Below are 26021 nucleotides of genomic sequence, written 5' to 3' on the forward strand. Positions count from 1 at the left end.
ACAAGAGGGAAGGAGGGAGGGATGGGCAGGGAAAAGGAAGGGAAGGGGAAAGTTAAGGAACATATAGCAAGGACTCATGGACAAAGCCAAAGTGGGGAAGGATTGAGGGAGGGAGAAGGGGGCTGCGCGGGGCAGGGGGAAGTTGTGGGGGTAGGCGGAGACAAAGGTATTTGAAAAAATAAATTAATTAAAAAAAATAAAGTTAAATCAGTATACCATCGAACATTTAACTACCAAACAAACAAAAGTTTTCTCCCAGTATGTTTATTTAGTAAATGTAGGGAAAGCCTGATAATTCTAGATTTGCCCAAGTATTCTTATTTGAATAAAAGAACTATAAAACAGTATGATACTGAAGAACATTTGAAGAATGCAGTATGAAGCACAAGAATTAGAATCAGAGGATGTGTGTGCAAGTTCAATTTACAACATTTATTAGTACCATGACCTTGGGCAAGTGACTTAACTTTACGGGGCTTCACTTTTCTTATCTGCATATTAGAATGATGATAACACTACATGTCTCTTTACCTCAGTTGTTCTGTAGATCTGATGAGAAACTGAAAAGTCTTAAACTGGTGCTAGTTAATATTTTATATTTCATTTAATGTTTCGTAGACTTACGAAGATGCACAAAGCCACTATCAGTTCATTGAGGATAAGTCTGTTTGCTTGCTTATTTATTTATTTTTTGCTTTCAAACACAATTAAATTAAAAAAGAGTGTTTGCAGCAATGCCAGGGTCAATCTTGGGATGATATAATCTACTCCCATAGATTGAATATCTTTTTGGGACACAAAGTCAATTTTTGGGAGCTTAGTTAACTAACATGCCTCTTAATAGGTATTTCAGTGGGAATGAATTTACTCTGTAACCTACAGTTCAAGAAAAACTTCAAGACATGAACATGCAGGGGTGTCCAACCCACAGCCTGCAGGCTGCATGCATCCCAGGATGGCTATGAATGCAGCACAACACAAAATCATAAATTTACTTAAAAACTTTTTTTCCTCATTAGTTTTTGTTAGTGTTCGTGTATTTAATGTATGGCCCAAGACAACTCTTCTTCTTCCAGTGTGACCCAGAGATGCCAAAGTGTTAGATACCCCTGGAGAGCATTCATTCATTCATTCATTCTACAAATATTTATTGAACACCTACTGTGAGCCAGGCACTGTTCTAGGCCTTAAGGACACAGCAGTCATCAAAACAGACAAAATTTGCTTTCATGCAGTTTACATTTGTGTGGAAAATTAACTGAGCTTACAGCTTTCTCAGATCTTAACCCTAAATACACTTTAATTTGAAATGGGTTTTCTTGCATTCTGCTAAAATAACTTAAACCTGTTTTTTGGTGGCATAATCCTTGCTTCATATATCCAAGACCAAATATGAAAAATGAAAAAGCCTGCTTTGGTTGGAGTGGGATTGGGGCCAGGGCCCATGCTGTCTCCTTCCATATTCTCCACCCCCTGCTCCTGCAGTTCCTTTCCTAGGAATCTTCAGAGGACAGTTTACTTCACACTCCCACAGAAGGAGTTATTTAATATCAATTCTGGTACCTGAACAAATCCCTCAAAAACCTGTATCCACAGCCTTCCAAGGCACTGTCAAGGTTCTTTCCGCCTCTGGGTTGGCTTCTGTCTCTCTCCACATAGCAACCATATTATAGGCTTTCTGGTCTTTCTCACAGTTCCCATAATAATGATAGTTTTCACTCACTCAAGATTTGCTAATTGTCGGGAACTGTGTTTGACACTTTACATGAATTGATTCATTTAATCCTAAAAAAATCATCCAATGACATGGGTGTGAATCCCATTTTACAGGTAAAGAATGATACTCTGAGAGGTGAAGTAATTAGTCCAGGGTCACATAGCTGTTAATGGTAGAGCTGGAATTTGAACCACATCTATCTGATTTCACAGGAAGAACTCTTAATCACTGAGCTTCCCCCAAACTTGGCGAAGCTCTCTGACCCTCTTAGGGGTAGTTTTAAGTACAGTGCAAAGTACTGGCCAGAGAAGAGCAGAGCATAGTATTTATGCAAACCAGCTTGTTGTTGAGAATTCTGATACTAGCTGTCATTTATGGACAGCCCACTACATTCCAGACATTCTACATTCATTTTCTACAACTCTTCTAGCAGCTTTTGAAGGTAAATATAACCATCCCTATGCTGTAGGCAAAGGATTCAGGCTCAGAGAGGTTGTCACTCACTCACTTCAAGGCCTCACAGGTAGTAAGGGGTGAGTTCTCTGCCTGTCTTTATGTCATTTTGGGACCACAACTATCTCCAGAGACAAACTGCAGGCCTCAGACTCCTACATCCTGAAAGGAACAAAAACAATAAGAAAAAAAGAGAACTCACTTTCCTAGCTTGAGTCTACTCCCCAGGTTCTCCTCTACTCCAATATGCCCTGTCCTCATCTCAATCACATCTGATTACTCCCCAATTCCGCCCACCCACTGGCCCTGCCAAACCTGACCACTCCTGTGTCTATTTCCCCATTAGACTCATTTTTGTCCCTTCTGTGCCTCTCTTTTTTCCCCCCATGAGTACATGGCATCTTTGTTTCTTTGGATTCTGCATACCCCCTTTATCTCTTCCCATTTTTCTCTCCAACCCTTTCAGTGCCACATAAACCTGGTTCCTTTCCACTTCTGTGAGAAACAGTCTAGTGCAATAGTTGTGGAATCTTTCTGCCTGAGATCAAATCCTGGTTAGTTGTCTGACCTTGAGAAAACCACTACTGCTTTCTGAGTCTCAGTTTCCTCATTTATAAATGAGCAAATAGGCAAAGCAACAGAACAATATGTTCTAGGTTTTTGAGAAGTTTAAATGAGTTAACATATGCATAGAATTTAGGATGTCATCAGGCACAGAGTGAGTATTCCCTACAGGCTAGTTTTAATTATTCTCTTCTTTGCAATCATCTCTCTTTCTCTTTCCATCCTTTCCCCTCATCTATATATTTTTCCTGCAAATCTGCCAGCCTGTGGCTTAAAACCTTTCAACACTTGCTTTCAGGAGAAAGGATCAAATACTCAACACAGTACTGTATGATCTGCTTCTGCCTCCCTCTTTCACCATCTTATGCACAGTCCTTCTCCCAGTTTTCCTGACTTGCTGTCAGTCCTTCAATAACACCATCCTCTCTCCTTCACTGGTGACTTTACACACATTTCTCTCCTCTTCCTTAAAACTCCTTCTTCTGTTTTAATATATTAATGCCTACTCACTTTGCACGTGAAAGAAAATATCATTTATTTGGGATGACTTCCAGAATCTCTAGGTCAAATCTTTTTTTCTGTTTTAGTTTGGTCTGGTTAAATATATTCTAAGGGTATACTTGAGTTTCTAGACTCAAAGAATCTAGATCCAGATTGCTGGAAACTAGGGCAGCACCAGAGGCAGCTGGTTATGCTCAAGGAATTGCAGGTAATTCAAAGAACCCAGAAATGATTACAAAATTGGCACTGGTTTAACATAATAGGGATATAGATGGAAATGCAAATCACTAAAAAGCATTTATTGGACCCTCTCCCACATACCATACATGCTTCCACAATACCTTGTATAAACTAATTCTACATACAGAGGAGGAGTACCACTTCCAATGAATATCTGTCAAATAAAATAATGATGGGGAGACTTCCAGTCAAGTGGAGGCATAGGAAAACATGCTTTGCTTCCTCATACAACTACAGAAAAAAATTACACTAGACTACAAAACAAATACCACCCACAATCATCAGAAAATCAAGCTGTATGGAAGCCATGCAACCAAGGATTTAAAGAAACCACATTCATCCAGAAGGGTAGGAGGGGTGAAGCCATAGAGAGAAGTGGAGAGGTCTGGAGAGGCACAGCACCGAGAAGTGGTGCAGAGAGGCAGAGAATGGTCAGTCCCACATTCATGTGTGGTACAAAAAAATTGGGAGGGATACCTTGGGAGTGAGGGATCCTAACCCCGAATCAGACCACCCAACAGCCCAGGGTTCCAGCACCAGGAAGATAAATACCCATAACTTCTGGCTATAGAAATAAGTGGGGGCTGGGGCAGCAAAATGAACTGCCAGAAACTCAGGAAACTCCTTTTAAAAGGCCAATGTGGACTTAGCACTTACATAGACCTCCCCTCTCTGGGATTTAGCACCAAGGCATGAGATAGAAAGGCACAAGTCTCATACAGGGAGAAAGTGACTAGGAACAGAGCAAGTGCCAGGAGACAGCTTCCTCCCAGCAACCCCTCAGAAGCCAGGCAAGTGGCACTGTCCCATCTCTGAGCCTTCCCCCTAAAAAGAGGCACAAAGTGGAGGCACAAAATGGATTGCCACACACCTGGGTTGGGAGCCAATGAAAGGCAGCTGACTGGTCTGTTGTACATTGATGTCTCTTTCCCTTTCTCCCTCCCTTACCCTCTCTCTAAAATCAATTTTAAATTTTTTCCCATCCTGGCAATCACCTAAGGCTCCACCCCATACAATTTACAGGTATGCTCTTTGAAAACAGGCCATGCTACAGGGAATCAAAGTAGTTCTACCTACTACACAAAAACAAACACAGGGAGGCTGGAAAATTGAGGAGACAAATATGGCCCAAATGAAAGAACAGAACAAAACTCCAGAAAAAGAATAAACAAAATGGAGAAAACCAACCTATCAGACACAGGATTCAAAACACTGGTTATCAGGGTGCTCAAAGAACTCATTGAGTATGGCAGCAGCATAATGAGGACCCAGGAAGATATTAAGGGGAAATAAAGAAAAATCTATTGAGAACCAAAAGGGGAGGGAAAAATTCTACAGGGAACCAGCAGTGGAAGCTGAGAATCAAATCAACAATTTGGAACCTAAGGAAGAAAAATGCATTCAATCAAAACAGCAAGAAGAAAAAAAATTTTTAAAAAAATAAGGAAAGACTAAGAAGCCTCTGGGACATCTCCAAATGTACTAACATCCACATGATAGGGGTGCCAGAAGGAGAAGGACAAAAGCAAGAAATTGAAAAAATAATGAAAGAAAAATTCAGTAATTTGGTGAGAGAAATAGACATACACGTCCAGGAAGCACAGAGAGTCTCAAACAAGTTGGACCCAAAGAGGACCACACCAAGACATATCATAATCAAAATTCCAAAGGCTAAAAATATAGAGAGAATCTTAAAAGTAGCAAGAGAAAAGAAGAGTTACTTACAAAGGAGTTCCCACAAGACCATCAGCTGATTTCTCAAAAGAAACTTTGCAGGCTAGAAGGGATTGGCAAGAAGTATTCAAAGGGTTGAAAAGCAAGGAAATACAACCTAGATTAGTCTATCCAGCAAAGCTATTTAGAACTGAGGACAAATGAAATGCTTCCCAGACAAGGGAAAGCTAAAGGAGTTCATCATCACCAAGACATTATTACATGAAATGTTAAATGAACATATTTAAGAAAAAGAAGAAGATCAAAATTGTGAACCCTAAGAGGGCAAAATATTGCCCCAGCTGGTGTGGCTTAATGAATTGAGCATTGGCTTGTGAACTGAGAGGTCGCTGGTTTGATTCATGGTCAGGTCACACACCTGGGTTGGGAGCCTATGAAAGGCAGCTGACTGGTCTGTTGTACATTGATGTCTCTTTCCCTTTCTCCCTCCTTTACCCTCTCTCTAAAATCAATTTTAAAAAATGGCAACAAGTTCACAACTATCAACAAATGAATCTAAAAAAACAAACTAAGCAAACCAGCAGAACAGAAACAGAATCATAGATATGGAGATCATTTGAAGGGTGTATCAGCTTGGAGGGGGAAAAGGGAGAAAGGAGGCAATAATGCAGGGATTAAGAAGTATAATTTGTAGGTACAAAATAGACAGAAGAATGTTAAGACTAGTATAGGAAGTAGGGGGGGCGCAAGATGGTGGAGGAGTTAATGGAAGTCACATTAACTTCCTCCCAGGACCAATCTGGAATTACAACGAAATTGTGGAGAAATCACCCCAAACAAACAACTGAACAATAGTGAGAGAGGAGCCTTATAACCTCAGACAGACAGAAGAATAAGCTTCAGCACAGCTTAACTGGTAAGGAGTGAGGTGGAGACTCGAGAAGCCTGGCTGGGCACCCATAGGCAGCAGCACTGGAGGGATAATTAAGCATCCATTTGGATCCTCCTGAGATGAGTGGGGTCTAAACCCTAAGCTGGGATCCCCAGCCTAGAACACCAGAGCCCAAAAACTACACATAATAACTAGCAGCAAAAAGCGGCAGGGTAGCTCTCTGCCAGAGATGGATAGCTGGAGATGCAAAGAGCCTTTCAAAGGGCCAACGCACACATTTTCATTTGCAGCCACTTACTCTGGGTTCCAGCAAAGGTAGAGGCAGAGTGGGCTAGAGATGCCTTTGGGGAGACTGGGACAGAGGCTTTGGGGAGAGAACCGAGAGAGTAGCTGCTGGGATCCTGGTGCTGAGTCATCCCTCATATGGCAGCAGCCATCATGCTCAGGCAGACCATTTCCCTCTGAGTGGCAACAGCCTGAGGGGGAACAATAACCCCACCCCCAGGAGGAATTCTGCCTTGTCCTATGGTGCTTAAACCTGACTGCTGAGTGCAGAATGACTAGATTAACTATTGATGGAGACAGCCACAGACAGCAGGTCCCTAGAAGTCTCCAACAGGCTGCCTAAGGTCAGACGGGGTCAATATCTGACATCACCAGAGGTGGCTCCTGAAAGAAAAAACAGTGGTAAATACTAGAGGCTACTGAGACGAAATCCACTGCTGTCTTCTCCATGATTTGTGGCATTTTCTTTCCTGCATAGCTTTTTAACATTCATTTCTTGTCCATCAAATTTGTGCATATTAAGTCACTAGATTTTAAACCATAGTTTTTCAGTTCACTTATTTTACCCCTCCTTTCTCCTAACCCATTTTACCTTCTTCTTTCCTCTCATCATTTTTGTTTTAAATTTTGTTTTCTCTCTTGCTACAACTTGTTTCCATTCTGCACTCTTACTTATTTCTCCTGCGTCCAGCCTCACAAAATCAATTTTTCATGTCAATGGTCATCTCACATCCTTTCTCCCCTGGTTTTAAAATATCTGCATTCTCTATACACTTTTAGCAATCTTTGCTAGTTGGTTGTGGATAGAATAGTTGTTGCATTTTTTTCAATTTTATCTCTAGATCTTCACTAACTTTGTATATCAAATCTCAAATTTTACTGCTCCCCTCTCCTACTCTTTTTTTTGTCTTAAATTTTGCCCTAACTTGGCCTGTTTCTCTTCTTTTTTCTTGTTTCTTTTTCTCTTCGATCCTGCCCTTTTATTTTTCTTTATTCTCCTTTTTTCTTTTTCATCTCCAATTTTAAATTTTCTCTGTCTTAGCCTAGTTTTTTTCCTCATTCTTAGTATTCCCTTTCCCTCTATCATTTCAAAATCACTTACCATTCCTCTAGATATCTCTTAAGCTTTCTTTATTTCTTTTTTCCCTCTTATTCCCATCCCACCTATATTAATTTTATCTCATTTGTTGTTGATAGTGCTGTGGTGGATCTTTCTCTCCAATTTGACTCCTATATTTTTACTATTTATTTACTTTTTTCCCTTCCTTTTTTCCTTTATCTCTCTCACTTTATTTTATTTTAGTTTCTGTTTAAACCTATGTTTCCCTTCTCATACTCCATTCTATCTTCTTCATTCCTTTTTTTATTCATGTTGTAAATTTTACTTTCTTCACATTGCTCCGACCACCAGCTCTTATTAGTGCCCCTCCCAATGCCCTCTCAAAATCATTTTTCTTTCAGTAGGTCACCTCTATTTGCTCACCTTTCTTATAACAGTCTTAATCTCTTTATGTTCTTATTAATACTGGTTCATTTGCTATGGATAGTGGGATTGGGGAGGGGCAGTCATTTGAGTGGGTGTGGGTTTGTTTCCTGGGCTCTGTGGTTTTGTTCTGGCAGCACCTGCCCAAGAGCATACAAGACATGGTGGGTGGAGTAACCTTCAGTCAACCAGCTGGAAGGAAGGACCTACCAAAGAATGACCAAACAACAATCAAAACCCAAACAGTTTGGAGTTTCCTCAAAAGGCTAAAAATGGAACTGCCTTTTTTCTCCAAAATACCAATTCAAAAGAACCTATGCCCCCCAATGTTCATAGCAGCACAATTTACAATAGCCAAATGCTGGAAGCAACCAAAGTGCCCATCAGTAAATACGTGGATCAAAGAACTATGGTACATTCATACAATAGAATACTATGCAGCAGAAAGGAAGAAGGAACTCCTGCCCCTTGTGACAGCATGGATGGACTGGAGAACATTATACTAAGTAAAATAAGCCAGGTGGTGAAAGACAAATACCACTATGATCTCACCTGTAAGTGTAACCTAATCAACAAAACAAACAAGCAAACAAAATATAACCAGCAACATTGAAATAAAGAACAAACTGACAGTACCCAGAGGGGAGGGGAGGAAAACAGGGGAAACAAGGGGAAGGGTTGTCAAGGAACATGTATAAAGGACCCATGGACAAAGTCAAAGGGTGGTAGGGTTGAGGGTGGGAGGTAGAGGTGGGTGGTGGTGGTAGGTGGAGGGGGAAGTGGTAGTGGGAAAATGGAGACAACTGTACTTGAACAACAATAAAAAGAAAGAGTAGTATAGGAAATGGAGAAGTCAAAGAACTTATATGCATGACCTATGGGCATGAACTAAGGGTGGGTATTGCTGGAAGGATTGGAGGTACTGGGTGGAGCAGGGCAAAGCAAGAAAAATTGGGCAACTGTAATAGCATAATCTATAAAATATATTAAAAAATAAACTGGAAAGGAGAAAAGAACCTAGATTCAAGTTCTTTTCTTTTTCTAGATGAGTACCTTAGCTTATATAATTCACTTATATAATATACTTGGTTTACTTGATCAGCCAGAGGGCCATGCCTGTTCTGCTCATCATTCTATCTCTAATGTCCAAACAGTGTGTGACTTATCAGAAGCACTAAATAAACATTAAGTGAATGAAGATTGAAAAAGTGAATGCTCTGCCATTACTCAATTTTTGTATTACATCAGCAACTTTTTATTAAGAAAACAAACTACTCTTAACAGTGGGGACATGAATATGGGGAAAACAGAAAAGATCATCTTGAACCAAAGTACAGTTTGGATACATTTGCCTTTTATTTTTTAAAAAGTTTTTTATTTATTTATTTTTAGAGAGGGGAAAGGGAAGGAGAAAGAGAGGGAGAGAAACATCAATGTGTGAGAGATACATCAATGTGTGAAAGATAAATCAATCAATTGCCTCTTGTGCATCCCTAACTGGGGACCTGGATCAAAACCTAGGAATGTGCCCTGACTGGGAATCAAACCAGTGACCCTTTGGTTCATAGGCTGGCACTCAATCCACTGAGCCACACCAGCCAGGGCTGGATACCTTTGCCTTTTATAGACTTAATCATTGAGCCTATTAATAATCCTATTTGGATTAGGTATTTAAAAAGCACATTGAAAATGTATACATTTCCTATGTTTGACTTCTCTATTTTAAAGTTGCTATTTGTTGTGATTCTGATAATTCAAGGCATTGGTACTATTTCAATTTTCTGCGCTCCTGATTTCCTGAAATTAATTTTTTTCATATTACATCTTTTCAGCCTCAATAAATCTATTTACAAGCTTGGTAATATTAATATAATTTATTAAATTAATAAGATTTGGGTTACAATGGTTCTATAAATAAAGAGACCATTCACAGTAAGTTGTTAATCTTGAAATCCTCAACAAGCAATAAGTGTTTCTATTTGGATTAAACTTAAAGCCATTATTGGAGGGTTCAAATCCTATTGAATACAGAGAGAGCAATTGCCAGAGATATTTCTCTTTCCCCTTCCCACAAGGGGGTGAAAGCAGAATTTCCATGTTTTAAAATGTGTGTAATAAAAAGGGAATATTTAGAAATTATCAGTTTGTAACTATCATTCTTTGATGACAAGTTTTAATTAGGAAATGCAGTAAGCTAAATTTCATAGTGTCATTTGGAAAGAGTCTTCAGAATAATTTCTCTAACCATCTTAGTTAACAAACACAGAATCAATGTTCAGAAAAGTGATGTGGCTTTGATGTGGTCAATAAAGCATTGACTGCAGAGTCAGGGAAAGGAGAGGAAAAATGCCTCATTACTCATTATTATGTTAGAGGATTGGCTTAAACAGGGGTTATATATTCAGACAGATGTGGGAATAAACTAGACTGGGGGCCCAGAATGTGGAGTTTAGTTACTGAGTATTTTAAATCTCCCTTGGTTTATATTCCCTTATGTTCATCATCTCTGCAGAATATACCTTTATAGTTCTCTAACATCATGAAATGCCATATCAAGTGGAAGAGTTATCTAACAAGGATCTGTGTTCATTTTGTAATGCTTGTGTCATTAAGAATAGGATTTAAACCCTGTATTTCCATGTATTTTATCTGGGTGTTACTAAGAACAACTATAGATCTAAGAGATCTTTTTTTGTTGTTGTCAAAATATGCTTAGCAAAGGATTTATTTAACCTCTGTATTAGCAAGTGAGTGCTTTCTGTCACTACATGCCAAGAGACTGCCACAAACAATCTGAAGTCAGAGAATGTGACACCCAAAAGATTACTGTATTTACTTATGGAATGGAAATTATTATGGGGATGGGGACAGAGATAATACAGGGGGAGGAGTCATGAACTATAAACAACTTTGTAAATATTTTTAGCTTCTTTGATATAAGTTTGATATGCTGTATTCCTAGGATAGATTATGAGGTCAAGAGAGTTTCCTGAGTCAGGAAATGATACCTCCCTTGTCTTCATTACATTTTTCTTGGTCCAAAGTGGGTGTGGGCATGAAGAGAGGGGTGCAGTATAATTAATTATTAAAGTATCTGGGGAGAACTTCCTATGAATCTGTAGACTATTTGCAGGGTATGGAAATCACCTTTTTAGTCATATTCTACGGTGCTATATGATAGATGCATGTTGGGGAAGAAACTAAAGCAATGAGGAGAAAGTTAAGAAAAAGGATACAATGAGTGAGGTGAGGTGATTTCCTGGGAGATTTTTAGTTGCAGGAGGGGGCAGTGTCTGTTAGTGAATGTGTATATGTGAAAGAGAGCTAAGGAGAAAGACATGGTTAGGCAATAAAAATTTTAGAGTCATGTAAAAAATTATTTGTTTCCTTCTTAATATTCTGGCAAAAATTAAAATATGCCAACCAGATAATTAAACCAAATTTAATGTAATATATTTGGAGAAATCAGATATATGGCAATACAAGCTATTACTAAAGATGAATTGACTGATGACGGGTAAATGAATGCATGAGCAACTAGACAAATGGATGGACAGGTGGAGGGATGGATGAGTGCATGCAGGGTGTTACAGAGAGAAGTAAGAATTGAGAAGAAAAAAATCATAATATACTTGAACTATTTATTGAACTATTAATACTGCAGGATTGCTGATTATTTTTTAAAATTAACGGTAATCGCTTATATTTCAAAGCTTTCTTTTGTACATCATTAAACTGTGATACACAAATAACAGTAATGAACAACAGTAACAAATGAGAAATGAAAGTAAAGTTATGTATCTGAGAAAGCCCTGAGACTCCATGAGAATTTTTTAAGACCTTCATGTCAATTTGATCATAATAATCCTATTGAGTTAGAATCCTTGGGCTATTTAAGCATTCTGCCGTTGTGAGCTCCTTCGGTAAATTAAAAGAATTAAGAAATTTACTAGCATTTCCAGTTAAGGCGGAGGCATAGAGAAACACACTTTGTCTCCACGTACAACTACAGCAAAAATTACAACTAAAATACAAACAGGTATCTCCCAGATTTGTCATAAAATTGAAATGCATGGAAGTCTGACAACCAAGGATTTAAAGAAACCACATTCATCCATATGGGTAGGAGGGGTGGAGATGTAGAGATACACGAGCGGTGGGGAGGCATGGGCAGTCATGGAGACACGGAATGCTCTGGAGAGGCAGTGGAATGGGTGGTCCCACAGTCATGTGTGGTGGATAAAAATTGGGAGGAGTACCGTAGGAGCAATCAGTCTCAGCTCCAGACCAGACCACCCAGCCCAGAGTTCCAGTATCGGGAAGATAAGTCCCCATAGCTTTTGGCTGTAAAAACCACTGGGGGCTGGGGTGGCAGGAGAAACTGCAGATTTCTCAGGAGGCTCCTCTTAAAGGGCCTACAAAGGTCTCAGGACTTATGCAGATTCACCCCTTTTGAAAGGTTTCAGCACTAGGGCAACAGCTGGAAGGGCACAAGTGGCATATGGGGAGAATGGAAGAAAGTGAGTGTGGGAGACAGCTCCCTCCCAGGCAATCTCCAGAGGCCAGGCAGTGGCATTGTCCCCTTTCTGAGCCCTCCCCCACACAGAGACACAGAGCAACGACATGAGTCATTCCACCCTAGCGATCACTTCAGGCTCTGCCTCACACAATTTATAGGTGCCTTTTCTATAATAGGCTATACTATGATGACAGGGATTCAAAGCAGTTCTATCTAACGCACAGAAACAAACACAGAGAGGCTGCCAAATTGAGGGCCCAAATGAAAGGACAAAACAAAACTCTGGAGAAATAACTAAATGAAATGGAGATAGGCAACTTATCAGATGCAGAGTTCAAAACATTGGTTATTGGGATTCTCTAGGACCTCACTGGGTACTTCAACAGCATAAAAAAGGTCCAGGCAGAAAAGAAGGTTGTATTAAGTGAAATAAAGAAAAATCTACAGGGAGCCAACAGTGAAGGGGATGAAGCTGAGAATCAAATCAATGGTTTGGAATATAAGGAAGAAAAAAGCATTCAATCAGAACATCAAGAAGAAAAAATAATTCATAAAAACGATGATAGAATAAGGAGCCTCTGGAATATCTCCAAGCATGCCAACATTCAAATGATATGGGTGCCAGAAGGAGAAGGAGAAAAGCAAGAAATTGAAAACTTATTTGAAAAAATGATGAAAGAAAACTTCTGTAATTTGGTGAGAGAAATAGACATACAAGTCCAGGAAGCATAGAGAGTCCTGAACAAGTTGGACCCAAAGAAGACCACACCAACAGACATCACAATTAAAATGCCAAAGGTTAAAGATAAAGAGAGAATCTTAAAAGCAGCAAAAGAAGAGCAGAGAGTTACCTACAAAGGAGTTCCCACAATACTGTCAACTGATTTCTCAAAAGAAACTTTGCAGGCTAGAAGGGACTGGCAAGAAGTATTCAAAAGGATGAAAAGCAAGGACCTACAACATAGGTTATTCTATCCAGCAAAGCTATCATTTAGAATTACGGGGCAGATAAAGTTCTTCCCAGACAAGGGAAAGCTAAAGGAGTTCATCATCACCAAGACATTATTACATGAAATGATAAAGGAACTTATTTAAGAAAAAGAAGCTGAATATTATGAACACTAAAATGGCAACAAATGCACAACTATTAACAACTGAACCTAAAAAACAAACTAAGCAAATAACCAGAACAGGAACAGAATCGTAGATATGGAGATCACTTGGAGGATATCAGCTGGTAGGAGGAAGGGGGAGAAACGGGGAAAAGGTGCAGGGATTAAGAAGTACAAATTGGTAGGTACAGCATAGACAGGGGGATGTTAAGAACAGTAGGAGATGGAGTAGCCAAAGAATTTATATGCATGATCCATGGACATGAACTAAGTAGGAGATTGGTGGAGGGAATGGGGTACCAGAGGAGGGGGACAAAGGGAGAAAATTGGGACAACTGTAATAGCATAATCAATGAAATATATTTTAAAAAATAAAGAAATTTACTAGCTGTTCAGCTACCTCAGTTTTAGTAGTTATGACAACTTTTAAGACACTAAACTGCTTTCCTATCTGAATGCTGACTGAGATTTAGCTCCCCTATCTGTGAAATGAGGAAGCTAGAAAAGATGATCCTCAAGGATTCTCCCAACTTTTTTTTAATTAATATTTTTTATCCTCATCCAAGGACAGTTTTTTTTTCATTGTTTTTTTAGACAGAGGAGGGGAAAGAGAGAAACATCAATGTGAGAGATAAACATCAACTGGTTGCCTCCTGCATGACCCTGGACTAGGGATTGAATTTGAGACCCTTCAGTTATGTGACAACACTCCAACCAACTGAACCACACTGGCCAGGGCAAGTTTCTTCCAACTCTTAATTTCTTTTTCTCAATGATTTTATTTAAACCACACAGAATGCATCACATTAACTAGATTGTGTGTTCATTTTTTTCCTCAAAGATTGCAAAAAATGCAAAGAATAAAGATGTAATGCTAGTGACAAAATTTTCAAGTAATGGAACTTATGGTTCTAAACTACTTGAGATTAGGAGTCATGTTTTTAATATAGGGTTTAATAACAGGATGGTTAGTCTGATAATGTCTCACCCATCCTAACCTTTTTTCCCCTTTATTGATGAGAACACTGAGGCTCATAATGATCAATAACTACCACAAGTTCACACAACTTAGGGTTGACACTAGAATATTGATCTCTTTCCAGTTCAGAGTTTTGCACAGTACTTTCCACTCCAAAGCTCATCTTAAATGTCCCCTGAGGATGCTGATGCAATTACTGACCAAGAACCACAGTTGGACATTATGAATCTTGCTTGGGTATTTAAGATGCAGTTATTTGAACTGAAAAAATATTTCAACATGCCACAGCTGCTCATTCATATGCATAAACTTATGTAGTCATTGATTTAAAAAAGAAATATAGCTTGCCTTTTAAGTAAGCTTTTTGGATGTTGCACATACTTTCATTTATGAGAACTTCTAGGTATAGAAGGTGGCTATATTCTTCTGAGGGTAGATTAGATACTCATTTCAAGCTCTCATCATATCTTTGACCCTGTAGGGAAATGCATCATAAGGTCCAACTCTGCTTTAAGCTTGGTGACTTAATTTAAAGTGGTTACTTTGTATAAGATCAGAATTTCACTTCATGCTAAAAAGAAAACCCACTTTTCTTTCTGAATTAGCTTCACAATTTTAAAGGAGTGAAAAAGATTATTTAAATAAACTTCTGCTTTAAAATATAGTAAATTACCTTTTTTTTAGTCATAGAGTTATCCATGAGGATGGGATTAAATCTGACCCCATTCAACACAATGATTCTTTACTCACCTGCGGGAAAGACCAACATCAAATAGAGAATGAAGCCTTATGAATAGGTTCATTTTCTTCCTAACCGAGGAGTTTGAGCAAGGTATGAATTTGCTTGAAAATCTGTATTTAGTGAGGAGGTGTAAACAAAGTAGAGGTGGATGGCACCTGAACTTCTTAGATCCCACACAGCCTAACATATCCTTAGTAAAACCACCGAGGCTTCACTAATTATTGAGTGATACATGCCAGAAATCAAATCAGGTAATGCAGTCTCGTATGACTTTGTCCAGTAAGCCAGATGGAGTTCAATTCAACAATGACAAATGACATTTCTTTCAGGGTCCCTAAGTATTCCAGAGCAGTGTTCAAACTTTAATGTATGTACAAATAAGGTACGGATCTTGAGAAAAATGCAGATTCCGACCTGGGCCTGTGTGTGGGCTTGAGATTATGCATTTCTAAGAAGCTTTCAGTTTATATTTATGCAGCTAGTTTATGGACCACCCTAGGTAGATCCAGACTCTAGAATAATTAATTTCTTCCCCCAGCTTTCTCCATGGCTTACTCTTTCACTTTTAAGCCTCTGCTGAAATGTCATCTTATTAGCAAGGCCCTCCTTACCCACCATATATTTCCCTGTCATTATCACCATTACCCTTCTTCATATTTATTTATACTACTTATCACTGTCTGACAAATGTTATATTTATTTATATTGATCCACTGCTTATCATTTCCCTAGACCATTGACTGAGGCATAGTAAAGTGTTCAGTACAAAATATCTATTGAATGAATGATTGTATAATAGAACCACATGGCTGCTTTACCACAATTCCATAAGCCACACCACACTTATGCATCTCCAGGAAATAATCAACTCTTTGGGCTTTTGTTTTAGAAACTCAAATATTCTGTTAAAAAATGAGGTGAAGAAAAACAGGCCCCTCCGCTGTCTACTCAAGTCCCTGCTGGCTGATGGAGACCATCACTGACTTCCTCCTTTTTGCTTACAGGGCCTTCTGAAGCCTTTGAAGTGTTCCTAACAACGTGCTGAGTAGACAAACTAAAGGCAAGAGGATATTGATGGACATTAATTGTCTCCATTTTGTGCTTTATCCAACAATTTATATCATTCACTTGGCTCTCTTTTTGAATATCTGGTGGTTTATTATTTCTCATCATAAATATAGGTGTTATTATACTAGTGAGAAAGCAACAAATGCTATAAACATTTACCCCAGTCTGACCCAGAGGAATGCTGTGTTAGATCCTTTTTGACAAATTTGTAGCTAGATCATAACCAATACCTTTTTAAAAATTCATTGAAGCTGTTTAAGTTGAGTTTCAGAACTTTAAAATAATGTTAGGGCTTTAATCACCTATTCTTTGCACTATATCACAGATCAACAGCTGTAGATTTTCTGCAATGCAGGAGAAATGGTCACTAAAGGTTTTGTAACAAAACCCAAAATTTAGGCATCATTTAAAAATTGCATCAACACCAAATGTCCAACCTAGGGATTCTTACAACCATTTCTGTGTCTAATATCAAAACTCTAGGCCATTCATTCACTATTCATTCATCAAGTAGTTCTTAAGCACCTACTATTAATATTGGCTAACACACTGAAGACAATATATTGCACTTCTAAAACAAGTGGAGAACCATTCAATAATTCTTTAATTAAGTACAGTCCAGTTCATATTGAGCAAATTAACATGGGAGGCCCTTGCTCTCTAGAAGCTTACTTGAGTAGAGATATGTGCAAATCATGGTAAGGGACACACCAGGTATCTGAATACAGGTCTAGGGAGCTCAGAGAAAGAATCAGTCAATGTTGTCATAGCAGAATAAAGATGGGATCATAAAGGAATTGACATCTGAGGGCCCTAAAGGTGATTAGGAAGCTTACCGGTAGAAAGGCAGAAAAGGGAATTCCAGGTAGAGGAACACACACGAGCAAAAGCCCAGAAACATGACAAGTCAGGATTAAGTATAGGAGAAAGGAGAAGTCTTATGCAGCAGTGGGAGAGGATGATGAAAAAGGATGATTCTGGTGGGTGGGGATGGGTGAGTGGGGAGAGAACATGAAGGTTGGATGAAACCATATTGCGAAGGGCAAGGAGTTTGTTGTGCACAGGTACATTGGGGTCATATCTTTTAGAAAGATAATTCTAAAAGGAATGGGGAAAATGGCTGAGAAGAGTAAGGAAAGGTGTATGTACATTTGGGGGTGGGGCGGGGTAGCAGGCATTATGTTTTTTTTTTTTTTAAATTAAAGATTTATTTATTTTTTAGAGTGAGGGGAAGGGAGGGAGAGAGGGAGAGAAACATCAATGTGAGAGAGAAACATAGATCAGTTGCCTGTCATATGCACCTATGCACCTAGTCTGGGGACCAAACCTGTAACCCAGACATGCATTGTGACTAGGAATCAACTGGAAACCTTCCGCTTTGCAGGACAATGCCCAACAGAGCCACGACAGTCAGGGCTATGTTTCCTTTTTTTGAATAGTATTGGAATAATTTCACTAATTGAATATAGAAAATTGAAGTTTTCACAAGAATGAACTCTCCATATTGCTTAAGTGGAATTATTCCTGAAGTATCAGACATATGATCCTGTTTTAGAAAAAGAGAGAGAAAATAACCTCATTTTCTTCCTATTATTAATATAATACATGTTAATTTCAAAGTAAACATGTGATACAAACTGCATAAAAAAATATGGTAAAAATGAATCACAATCACACCACCAGAAAGAAATGTTGTTTGTATGTGACTCCTCAATTCCACCACCTAGAACTACATTAAGTAAGATTTATGATTGAAAGAGTGATTTGGACAACTAGTCCCAAGACCATTTTAAGCAGAAGTGAGTATGACAGCTTTGGCCTTACCTGGACAGTGAAACTTGCCAAGAAAGACATTTATTGTTACATTATGGTATTTATAAATTACTTATCATATTTTCAAAAAATGTGCTAAGTATTATGAAAAACACAATTGGGAATGCTTTAATATTTTGCAATGCCCCTTGTTTAACACTTATTTTCTGCTTTGAAGCAAGAATTTAAAAAACGCAAGTAGTAAAAAGGAATCTCTTCAGTCTTCAATAACCTTCAAGTGGAAATTCAAGTACTGAAAAATGACAAACTTTTTTCCATTAGTTCAGCAACTCTAAGAAATACCAATTATAGCACAACACTGAAGGTAGATATATCAGTGAAACAAAATTTAGTTTTTGCGTCTGCATGCATGGAGCTCAATATCTCAGCAAGATATTCTTTTTCCCTCCTCTCTAGAATAGAAATCCCACCCATTCTTCAAGGTCTGGCTCTGTTTCCTCATTTCCATAAAGTATTCTTTGCATTCTTCTGGCTCCTTCAGGTTTACACATTCTCTGACATTTCATGATTCATAGACATGGTAACATATCAAACATTTTTGGTGCTATGTCATCAGGAACTGATCTCTACGAAATATATCTAAGTCCTTTCTCCTCCATAATATAAAAAAATTTCTTAGAGGCAAAGACTTGAGGTGGGGATAAGGGCCATATTTCCTGAAATTTGGCATTATTGAGCATCTAGAATACCCCTGGTAAAAACACCTGAATGTAACTGAAAAACTTATTTACTGAAAGTGCGGTTCGTGACCACACCAAAAAAGATGGCAATGACATTTGTCTTAGGGTGGACACCTCATAACACTGGTACAAATGAAGGGGACTTGTTGAGAATTTCCTAATCAAATCTCAGAGCATACTCATTTTTCCACTTGTTATTTTAAAGGTAAATTGTTAATTATTTCCTAAAAATGTTGTATAATGTGTCACCAATTGACCTAAATAACAATCCAATCAGTTCTCCATTTCAAACAACAGTTAAATTAAAGCGGAGTTGCACATTAAGTTTGCAAAGAAGGAAAAATGATTGCTTGATATTCAGTAACTATATTTCCTACTGATTTAAAGCTGTAGCAAGTTCCAATGCAGTTAAAATACTAAAATAGGGAAGTCACTGTGTGAATCTGACCTATACCTGGTATTTTAAAATAAGCTTGTTGTTATCTGCAGGTTTCTTTAGGAGCACTTTCAAAATTGATTTATGTGATTTATAAGACATGCTTTGAACAGGCATCTTGATAAAGTACAACATAGTATGCAAACTAAGTAGATTGCTTAAAGGAAACTAAATCGTAAGAAAGCTTAGGGTGATTTACGCTGATAGAACTAGGACAAGCTTGTCCTTTACTGTAGCCTTTAAAACTTGAAATCATTCTGTTTAAGGTTACTTGAATGGCTATCTTCAGTATCAAGAGCTTCTAATTGGTGAAACTATAGTTCTGACCATCTTATCAGTTTTCAGAATTGTTTGAGATGAAATTTTTCCAAAATAGGAAAACAGCCCAGGGTATTTATGCCATGTGCCGGGTTATGAGACAAAGAAAAGAGCTATCAGGAAAATGAAAGAATGCCATGAGAAAGTTATTACTCTATGTGAAGTAGAATTTGTTGATCAGATTGTGCTAACCCAGATCTTTTCATTTTTTGGTTTTACAATGGATTCTTTTGGAGCCATTTATTCCTAATAGAAGACATGCCTGCTAATTTTTGAGAGGTAGAAAGGCTTCTTAAAGCTGGGAAGAACATGTTCTCCTGGAGTTGTCATCATTTGTCTTTTGACAGTCACCAATCTATCCCTTCTTCCCCAGCTCTCTAGCCACATCTGGGCTAGGGCAACAAGAGAAAGCATTAAAAAAATTTTGGGGGGGTATAACAATTGCATATTTTAACTCTAAAGCCAGGAGAAGTGAAAGTAATGTAGCAAAACACACTTGGCAGAATATTTTCTCTATTCTCATGTTAAACATGTGGAAAGGGTAAATTCTAAGCCACAGGCAAGACACAAATCTCAGCCTTCCAAACAATAGACCAACTGACATTAAGAAAGAATCACTTGAAAAGGCCAAAGAAGGCTTTATATACCCACATGCACAAAAGCTCTTCCTTGATGGCATCTTGTATTTTCATGCTTAGCTGTTTAATACTCGTGTTTGTTAGCCATGTGGATGAAAAGCAATTAACTATGTTTATTGAAGAGAGAAGCCATATTCCTCTGTTTTTTTTTATACAAAGTCTAGCTCACAGAGGTGTGCTTAACTATGCTTCATGAACAACGGAACATTCTATATAAAAATTTCCTAAGACATCAACTACTATAGATAACATCCTAGTTATCTCATTGCATCTCATTTTGATCACAGAAACAGATGTTGAAACAAACCAAAGAACAGGGTATAGCTAATCCAGTTTAGGATATCTCATCAAGTCTCAGTAGGCTAATTTGATTTGTGACATCACCAAGTCTCAGCGTTTATAGTGATGCATTCCAAACAACTGATAGGGTAGCAAAAAAGGCAAAAAAAAAAAAAAAAAAAAAAAAAGAAAAGAAAAGAAAAGAAAAATCTACATCAAGGGCATCCAGAAACCATGTTAGTGTTAATAAGAGTTAATGCCACAAGGAGAGAATATGGTCTACTGATCATGGTCTATTTTTGTACATGAAATCTCTCCCCTTTGCTTCCTAAATCTTAATTGTTTCTATAGTATCCATTGTTGACCAAAAAAGTGTGGTGTGTACCAGATAAGCATATAAATGAAATGAAGCTGTTGCTAGTCGTTATTTATTTGAATTCATATTTCAAAAAGGTCTTTCTAACTGTTTAATGTTTTCCTTGGAGGATTAGGGGTAACAAAGCCTTATGTTCTTGGGAGACAAAGCATCGATTTTTTCACAACAGATAGTTTTAAAAAAACCTGTCAGCAGTGACTAGTCAATACAGATGATCAGAAATGCGGATTCATGTCCACACATTCACATATCGGGATATTAATCGTTTGGGTGCTCACTGACCTTCAGGTTGGTATTGTGCTATAATCGTCACTGTCTGTCCAGCCCCCTTTAGTGCAGCTGCAGCCTGTTCGTGGGATGCTCCACGCAGGTCAATGCCGTTCACCTGAAAGACAGGAAGTCAGAGAATTCTGGGGTTTCATAAGGCATATCATTCTGATAGGAGAAAAAAAGTTTCCCAAAACTGAGAGGCTGTCTAAGATTATGTCATCTGCCTCAAAATCCCTCATGTCCTACCCAGGCATTTGTGTGTTATCATAGTAGGCTTCATGCTCTTGAGAACTTTTAGTTTGCAGACACATCAAATTTCATCTTGTGATGTCTGTGCTCTGGCCTGACCAGGTAGAAGCCTCTTTGTATACCCACAACAACTAGGATTTCAGGTGTCCATGTGATAGGCTTCTGTGAGTCTCCTAGATTTCTGGGGTATATAGGAGCCTTCAAAATTAGAGGAAAAACAGGGTAATAAAGAGAGACACATAATGTACATAGACAAGTATGTGCTGACAGATTAATAAATTCAGATAAGGTTGTGGGGACTCTGCATGGAATGGGGCTGGCTGCCTGCCAGAACCCCCTCCTGGTCATATGCCTGGTCCTGTCATCCTGAGCTTGGTTAGATAGCCCTGAGCCTTTTTCCAAAATAAATTTGACTGCCCCATTTCTCACATACAATTCCAACATGAATTCTGACAAAATGAAATAAAGAATGCCTGGAGTTTATGTTGACACTAACTACCATTTTGGGGCCCATGCCAAAAGAGAAACAGAGCATCTAAAAACAAGCACAAAACTCTGCCGAGAGGGAAAATTCATTCTTAAGTCAAATTTAATGAGAAGCAAAAGCTAAAATCTTTCTCAAATTAATTCAGTCTAAGTCAACACAATATAATTACTGAGTGCTTTGCAATGACAGGGCTGTCTGTCTGCGCCAGGAGAGGGATGGTGGGCGGGAAACAAAGGTGAACAAGACAAGCCCTAGGAAGCTGTTCTGCTTCAGTTGAGCACATAGTCTGAGTTCAGTTTTCTAACCTACTCAGAGGTTTGTTTTAACAGATGATATCAGAATTCTGTTTGGTTTTTTTTTTTTAAATTTACAGAGGGGATGGCCACAGCCCATTAAAAAGGATAAAGGAACCAATCAGTTTATCTACACAAAAAATATAGATTGTTCTTTGGCCTCTCATGAAACCTCTTAGACAATGACACTGGAGGGGTCAGAGGTTACTACTCTGTTTCTCTATTAGGCCTGGAACATCTGTAATCCTCAATTCCACATCCTGGTCCTCTCATAGTTTGTTAAAGTCTCCTTAATCACTTCTATAATTTTCTTGGCCTCTTCCCTGGCTTTCTATTCTGCTGTACTCCGTACTGAAAGCATTGATTACTCAGTACATTGGGAAGCCAGCTGAGCTGGGCTTGGCCGGCCAGTGCCACTCTCTAACTGCCATGTCACCAGAGTGAGCCTCGCCTCTCTCCTGCCTCTCTGAGTTAGTCTCAAAGTGTTCTGATTTGAACTGTCCCTTTAAACTATAGAACTTCAGATTAAGTGCTAGGAGGATGATAGTCATTTTAGAGGTTGTCCGGGCACTGATGTCAGAAGTATGACTCAGAGCTGGAAGAGACAGGAAAAGTAACTTGATCTAGGCCTCTGTCTACAGGAAGCTGAATGCACAAGTCATGGACCAAATAACCTCTTCTCTTGTCAAACAGTTAGCTTTATATTAAAAATAATATACAGTCATGGTAAATGAATCCTAATGTTTCAGAACACTATATAAGGAAAAGTAAAAGGCCCCTTGCACTGTCTGCACTCCCATGGTAACTACTGTTAGCAGTTTCTTGGGCATACTTTATAGAAATCTACTATTTGCACATGCAAGCACATGATTTTATTTTTTTTTCATTCTCTACATATTTTAATATATTATTGCCTTTTTATTTAAATGCATTGGATCATATTTTATATATATATATACATATATATATAATTCTTTACCTTGTTTTTGTTTTGCTTTTCATTTAACCATGCATGTTAAACATCTTTAATATCAGCTGTTATCATTCTACCTTTTTAATGGGAGCTGAGATTAATAATGATAGTCATTGTTAACATTCACTGATTATTAGGCATGCTCACATGGTAGGTGATATTTATACATTATCTCATTTAATCTTCAGAAACCTGGGATTATTTTTCTGATTTTATAAATAAGAAAACTGAGCTCAGAGAGAATCACTAACTTGCTAAAGTTTAAATAGTTGCAAGAGGTGGCTGTACCAGCGTTTTTGTCAATATTATCCCTATTGATGTGGTTACAGTTGTATCCAGCTTTTTGCAATGACAGACACTTGTGAATGTGTTTCTGAAGGGTAAATTACCTGAAAATACAGGGGTGGGCAAAAGTAGGTTTACAGTTGTGAGTATGCAAAACAGTTTATTCTTGTTTTATTGTTTTATTATTGTATTATTTATTATTTATCTACTTTTGCCCACCCCTATATATCTTAGAGAGGTTTCTTCATTTACATATGATATATAGTCAACTTTTTAAAGTAACTGTAGAGTGTTCTATTATTCAAGGTAAAACAACTTATTTTACCAGTGCACAACTGATGGACTGTTATGTTGCTTCAGCATTTTGCTATTATAAACAATCCTGTAATGAATATCATCAAACAATAAGTTGTTGGATAAAGGGTATGAGTGTTAAATTTTGATAGCTAGCTATTGTCAAGTTACCTCCAAAAATGTAACATTAATTTATATTCCCACAAATAATATAAAATTGGCAACTTTTTCACACTCTTGTAAAAATTGCACATATACCAATATTTGACCTTTGCCATTTTTATAGGTAGGTGATTGTATTTAAAATTTTTGGATTTCTCCAATTATGAGGTTAACTGTCTTTTTATGTTTTCTGGTTATTTAAATTTCTATTTGCATAAAATGCCTGTTTACCTAATTTGCTTATTTTTTATTTGGATAGTTTGTTTTTTGAAAAATGTATCTGCATATTAAAAATATTAGTGTCCTATCTTACATAACTATTGCAAATATTCTTACTAGTTTGGTATTTCTATTTTGTGTTATTATATTCTAACTTTTCCCTTGTATGTTATTTCTTGCCACACAAGAAGTTTAACACACAAGAAAATATAAAATGTTTTATACAGTCACAATGATCACTTCCTTTCCTTTTTTAGCTTTTGAGTTTTTTATTTTATTTTCCCTTTTTTATATATTTAACAAATTACTCACATTTTCTTTTAGTACAACCATAGTTTAATTTTTAGAAATTTAATTTTTCATCCACTGGAATATATTTTGGTGCTTGATGTGAGAACCAGGTGAACAACTACCTTTTCTCAGATCTTTCCTTTATAGAATTAAATTTCTACATCTTTCAATATTCCAATTATACTCTAAATTTCAAGTTAGTGAGCTAAGGGAATATGAAAAAGTGAGAAGAAACAAAAGATTTGGAGTCAGAGAGAACTGGGTTTGAATCCTGAGTCTACCAGTTGTAGCTAAAGTAACTTGGGAAAGTAACTTAAATTCTTTGAACCTCAGCTTCCTTACCTGTAAAATGGGAATAATACCTACATATCAGGGCTATTGCATGAAATAAATGAGAAAACATCTGTGAAGCCCTTAACACAGAGCCTGGCAAAAACAGGTGTTCAGCAAGTAGTATCTATTATTATTGCATTTCTTCAAAGAGCTGTGATTGATTATAAGTGATGAAATAAAATCTGATGCAAATTAACCAATACAAAATATAGTATATAAGCTACTTCATTTTTTTTTTCCTTAGGAACACCCAACTTCGGCACTGGAAAAGACTTAGAAACTTGTTCACCCAGCACTTACACATTAGAGATGATCCCCAGGAAAGGAAGGGATTTGCCCCAAGTCATATCAGAGTTGGTATAGGGTTAGGACCAGGCAGGGCTTCTTTCTCTCTTTTCATTGGAGCAGATACTCCTTCCTATAATGGGTATGTGCTTGCTTTGCACTGGACCAGAAATAACCAAATCTTGTTTATCTTAGGCCTTTTACTACATGGGTCTCCCCATTTGTAGTGCATTTGATGTTGCTCTCATCCTGAACAATACCTCATTGACTGTGCCCCTGTTGATTTTTCTCCAGGTTTTAGCACACATGTTTTCTTTTAGTCTTTCAAACTTTTCAAGGCCACTTTGCTTCTTATGTCTATCCCTGTGGTTTGAGTTTTTATCAGTGATCTTTGCTCAAATAGCAGTTTCAGAAGCATTCAAAAACAGTTTACATCATGGACATGACATTTGAAAATACCAACTGTGACACAGCCTCATATATTTATTATTTCTATTTTTCTGCTTCAATTTGAATTTTCTCTTCTTGAAGCATGTACTGGGAGATTGGATGCCATTAATTAGTGCTGAGATTAATAATGATAGTCATTGTTAACATTCACTGATTATCAGGCAAGCTCAGATGGTAGGTGATATTTATACATTATCTCATTTAATCTTCAGAAACCTGGGATTAAATTTCTGATTTTATAAATAAGAAAACTGAGCTCAGAGAGAATCACTAACTTGCTAAAGTTTAAATAGTTGCAAGAGGTTAAGAATTTTTAATAGGCTAACTAAAACTCTTGAGCTCTTAACTACTGTTTCCCACGGTTCTTCCTTCAATATCCTATCAAATTCTAAGGCTCTATGCCTGAAAGATTCCAGTTCTGAATTTGCCTTTCCAGCTCCCTGAGACTGACAGCCCACCATTGGGTGTGACACGCTGGTGAGCTCAGCAACGGGCCCAAGCAACCGGGTTGAGACATTATGACTCAGCTGATGATCCGATTATGTAGGGCTGAAGAAAAAGGCTTTGGGGAGGCTAGAAAAGTCCCATCTACTGCCATGTCCTTCTGTATAGAACTGTCCTTGGATCATAGAAATCTTAAA

General features: G+C 37.8%; 1 protein-coding gene across 7 annotated transcripts in view; it reads right to left on the bottom strand.

Annotated features, from left to right (window-relative positions):
* Window positions 1–26021, bottom strand: part of DLG2 (discs large MAGUK scaffold protein 2) — an 839012-nt gene that overhangs the window by 276921 nt on the left and 536070 nt on the right. For all 7 annotated transcript variants that reach the window (XM_054576362.1, XM_054576359.1, XM_054576358.1 and 4 more), the window contains one exon: window positions 21072–21174. In XM_054576362.1, the coding sequence (XP_054432337.1) occupies window positions 21072–21174 (103 nt within the window). The remainder of the gene's footprint in view (window positions 1–21071; window positions 21175–26021) is intronic.

Source organism: Pteronotus mesoamericanus, unplaced genomic scaffold (assembly GCF_021234165.1).
Source record: "Pteronotus mesoamericanus isolate MK-2021 breed Mesoamerican mustached bat unplaced genomic scaffold, CSHL_Meso_final contig_33, whole genome shotgun sequence".
Classification (NCBI taxonomy): domain Eukaryota; kingdom Metazoa; phylum Chordata; class Mammalia; order Chiroptera; family Mormoopidae; genus Pteronotus; species Pteronotus mesoamericanus.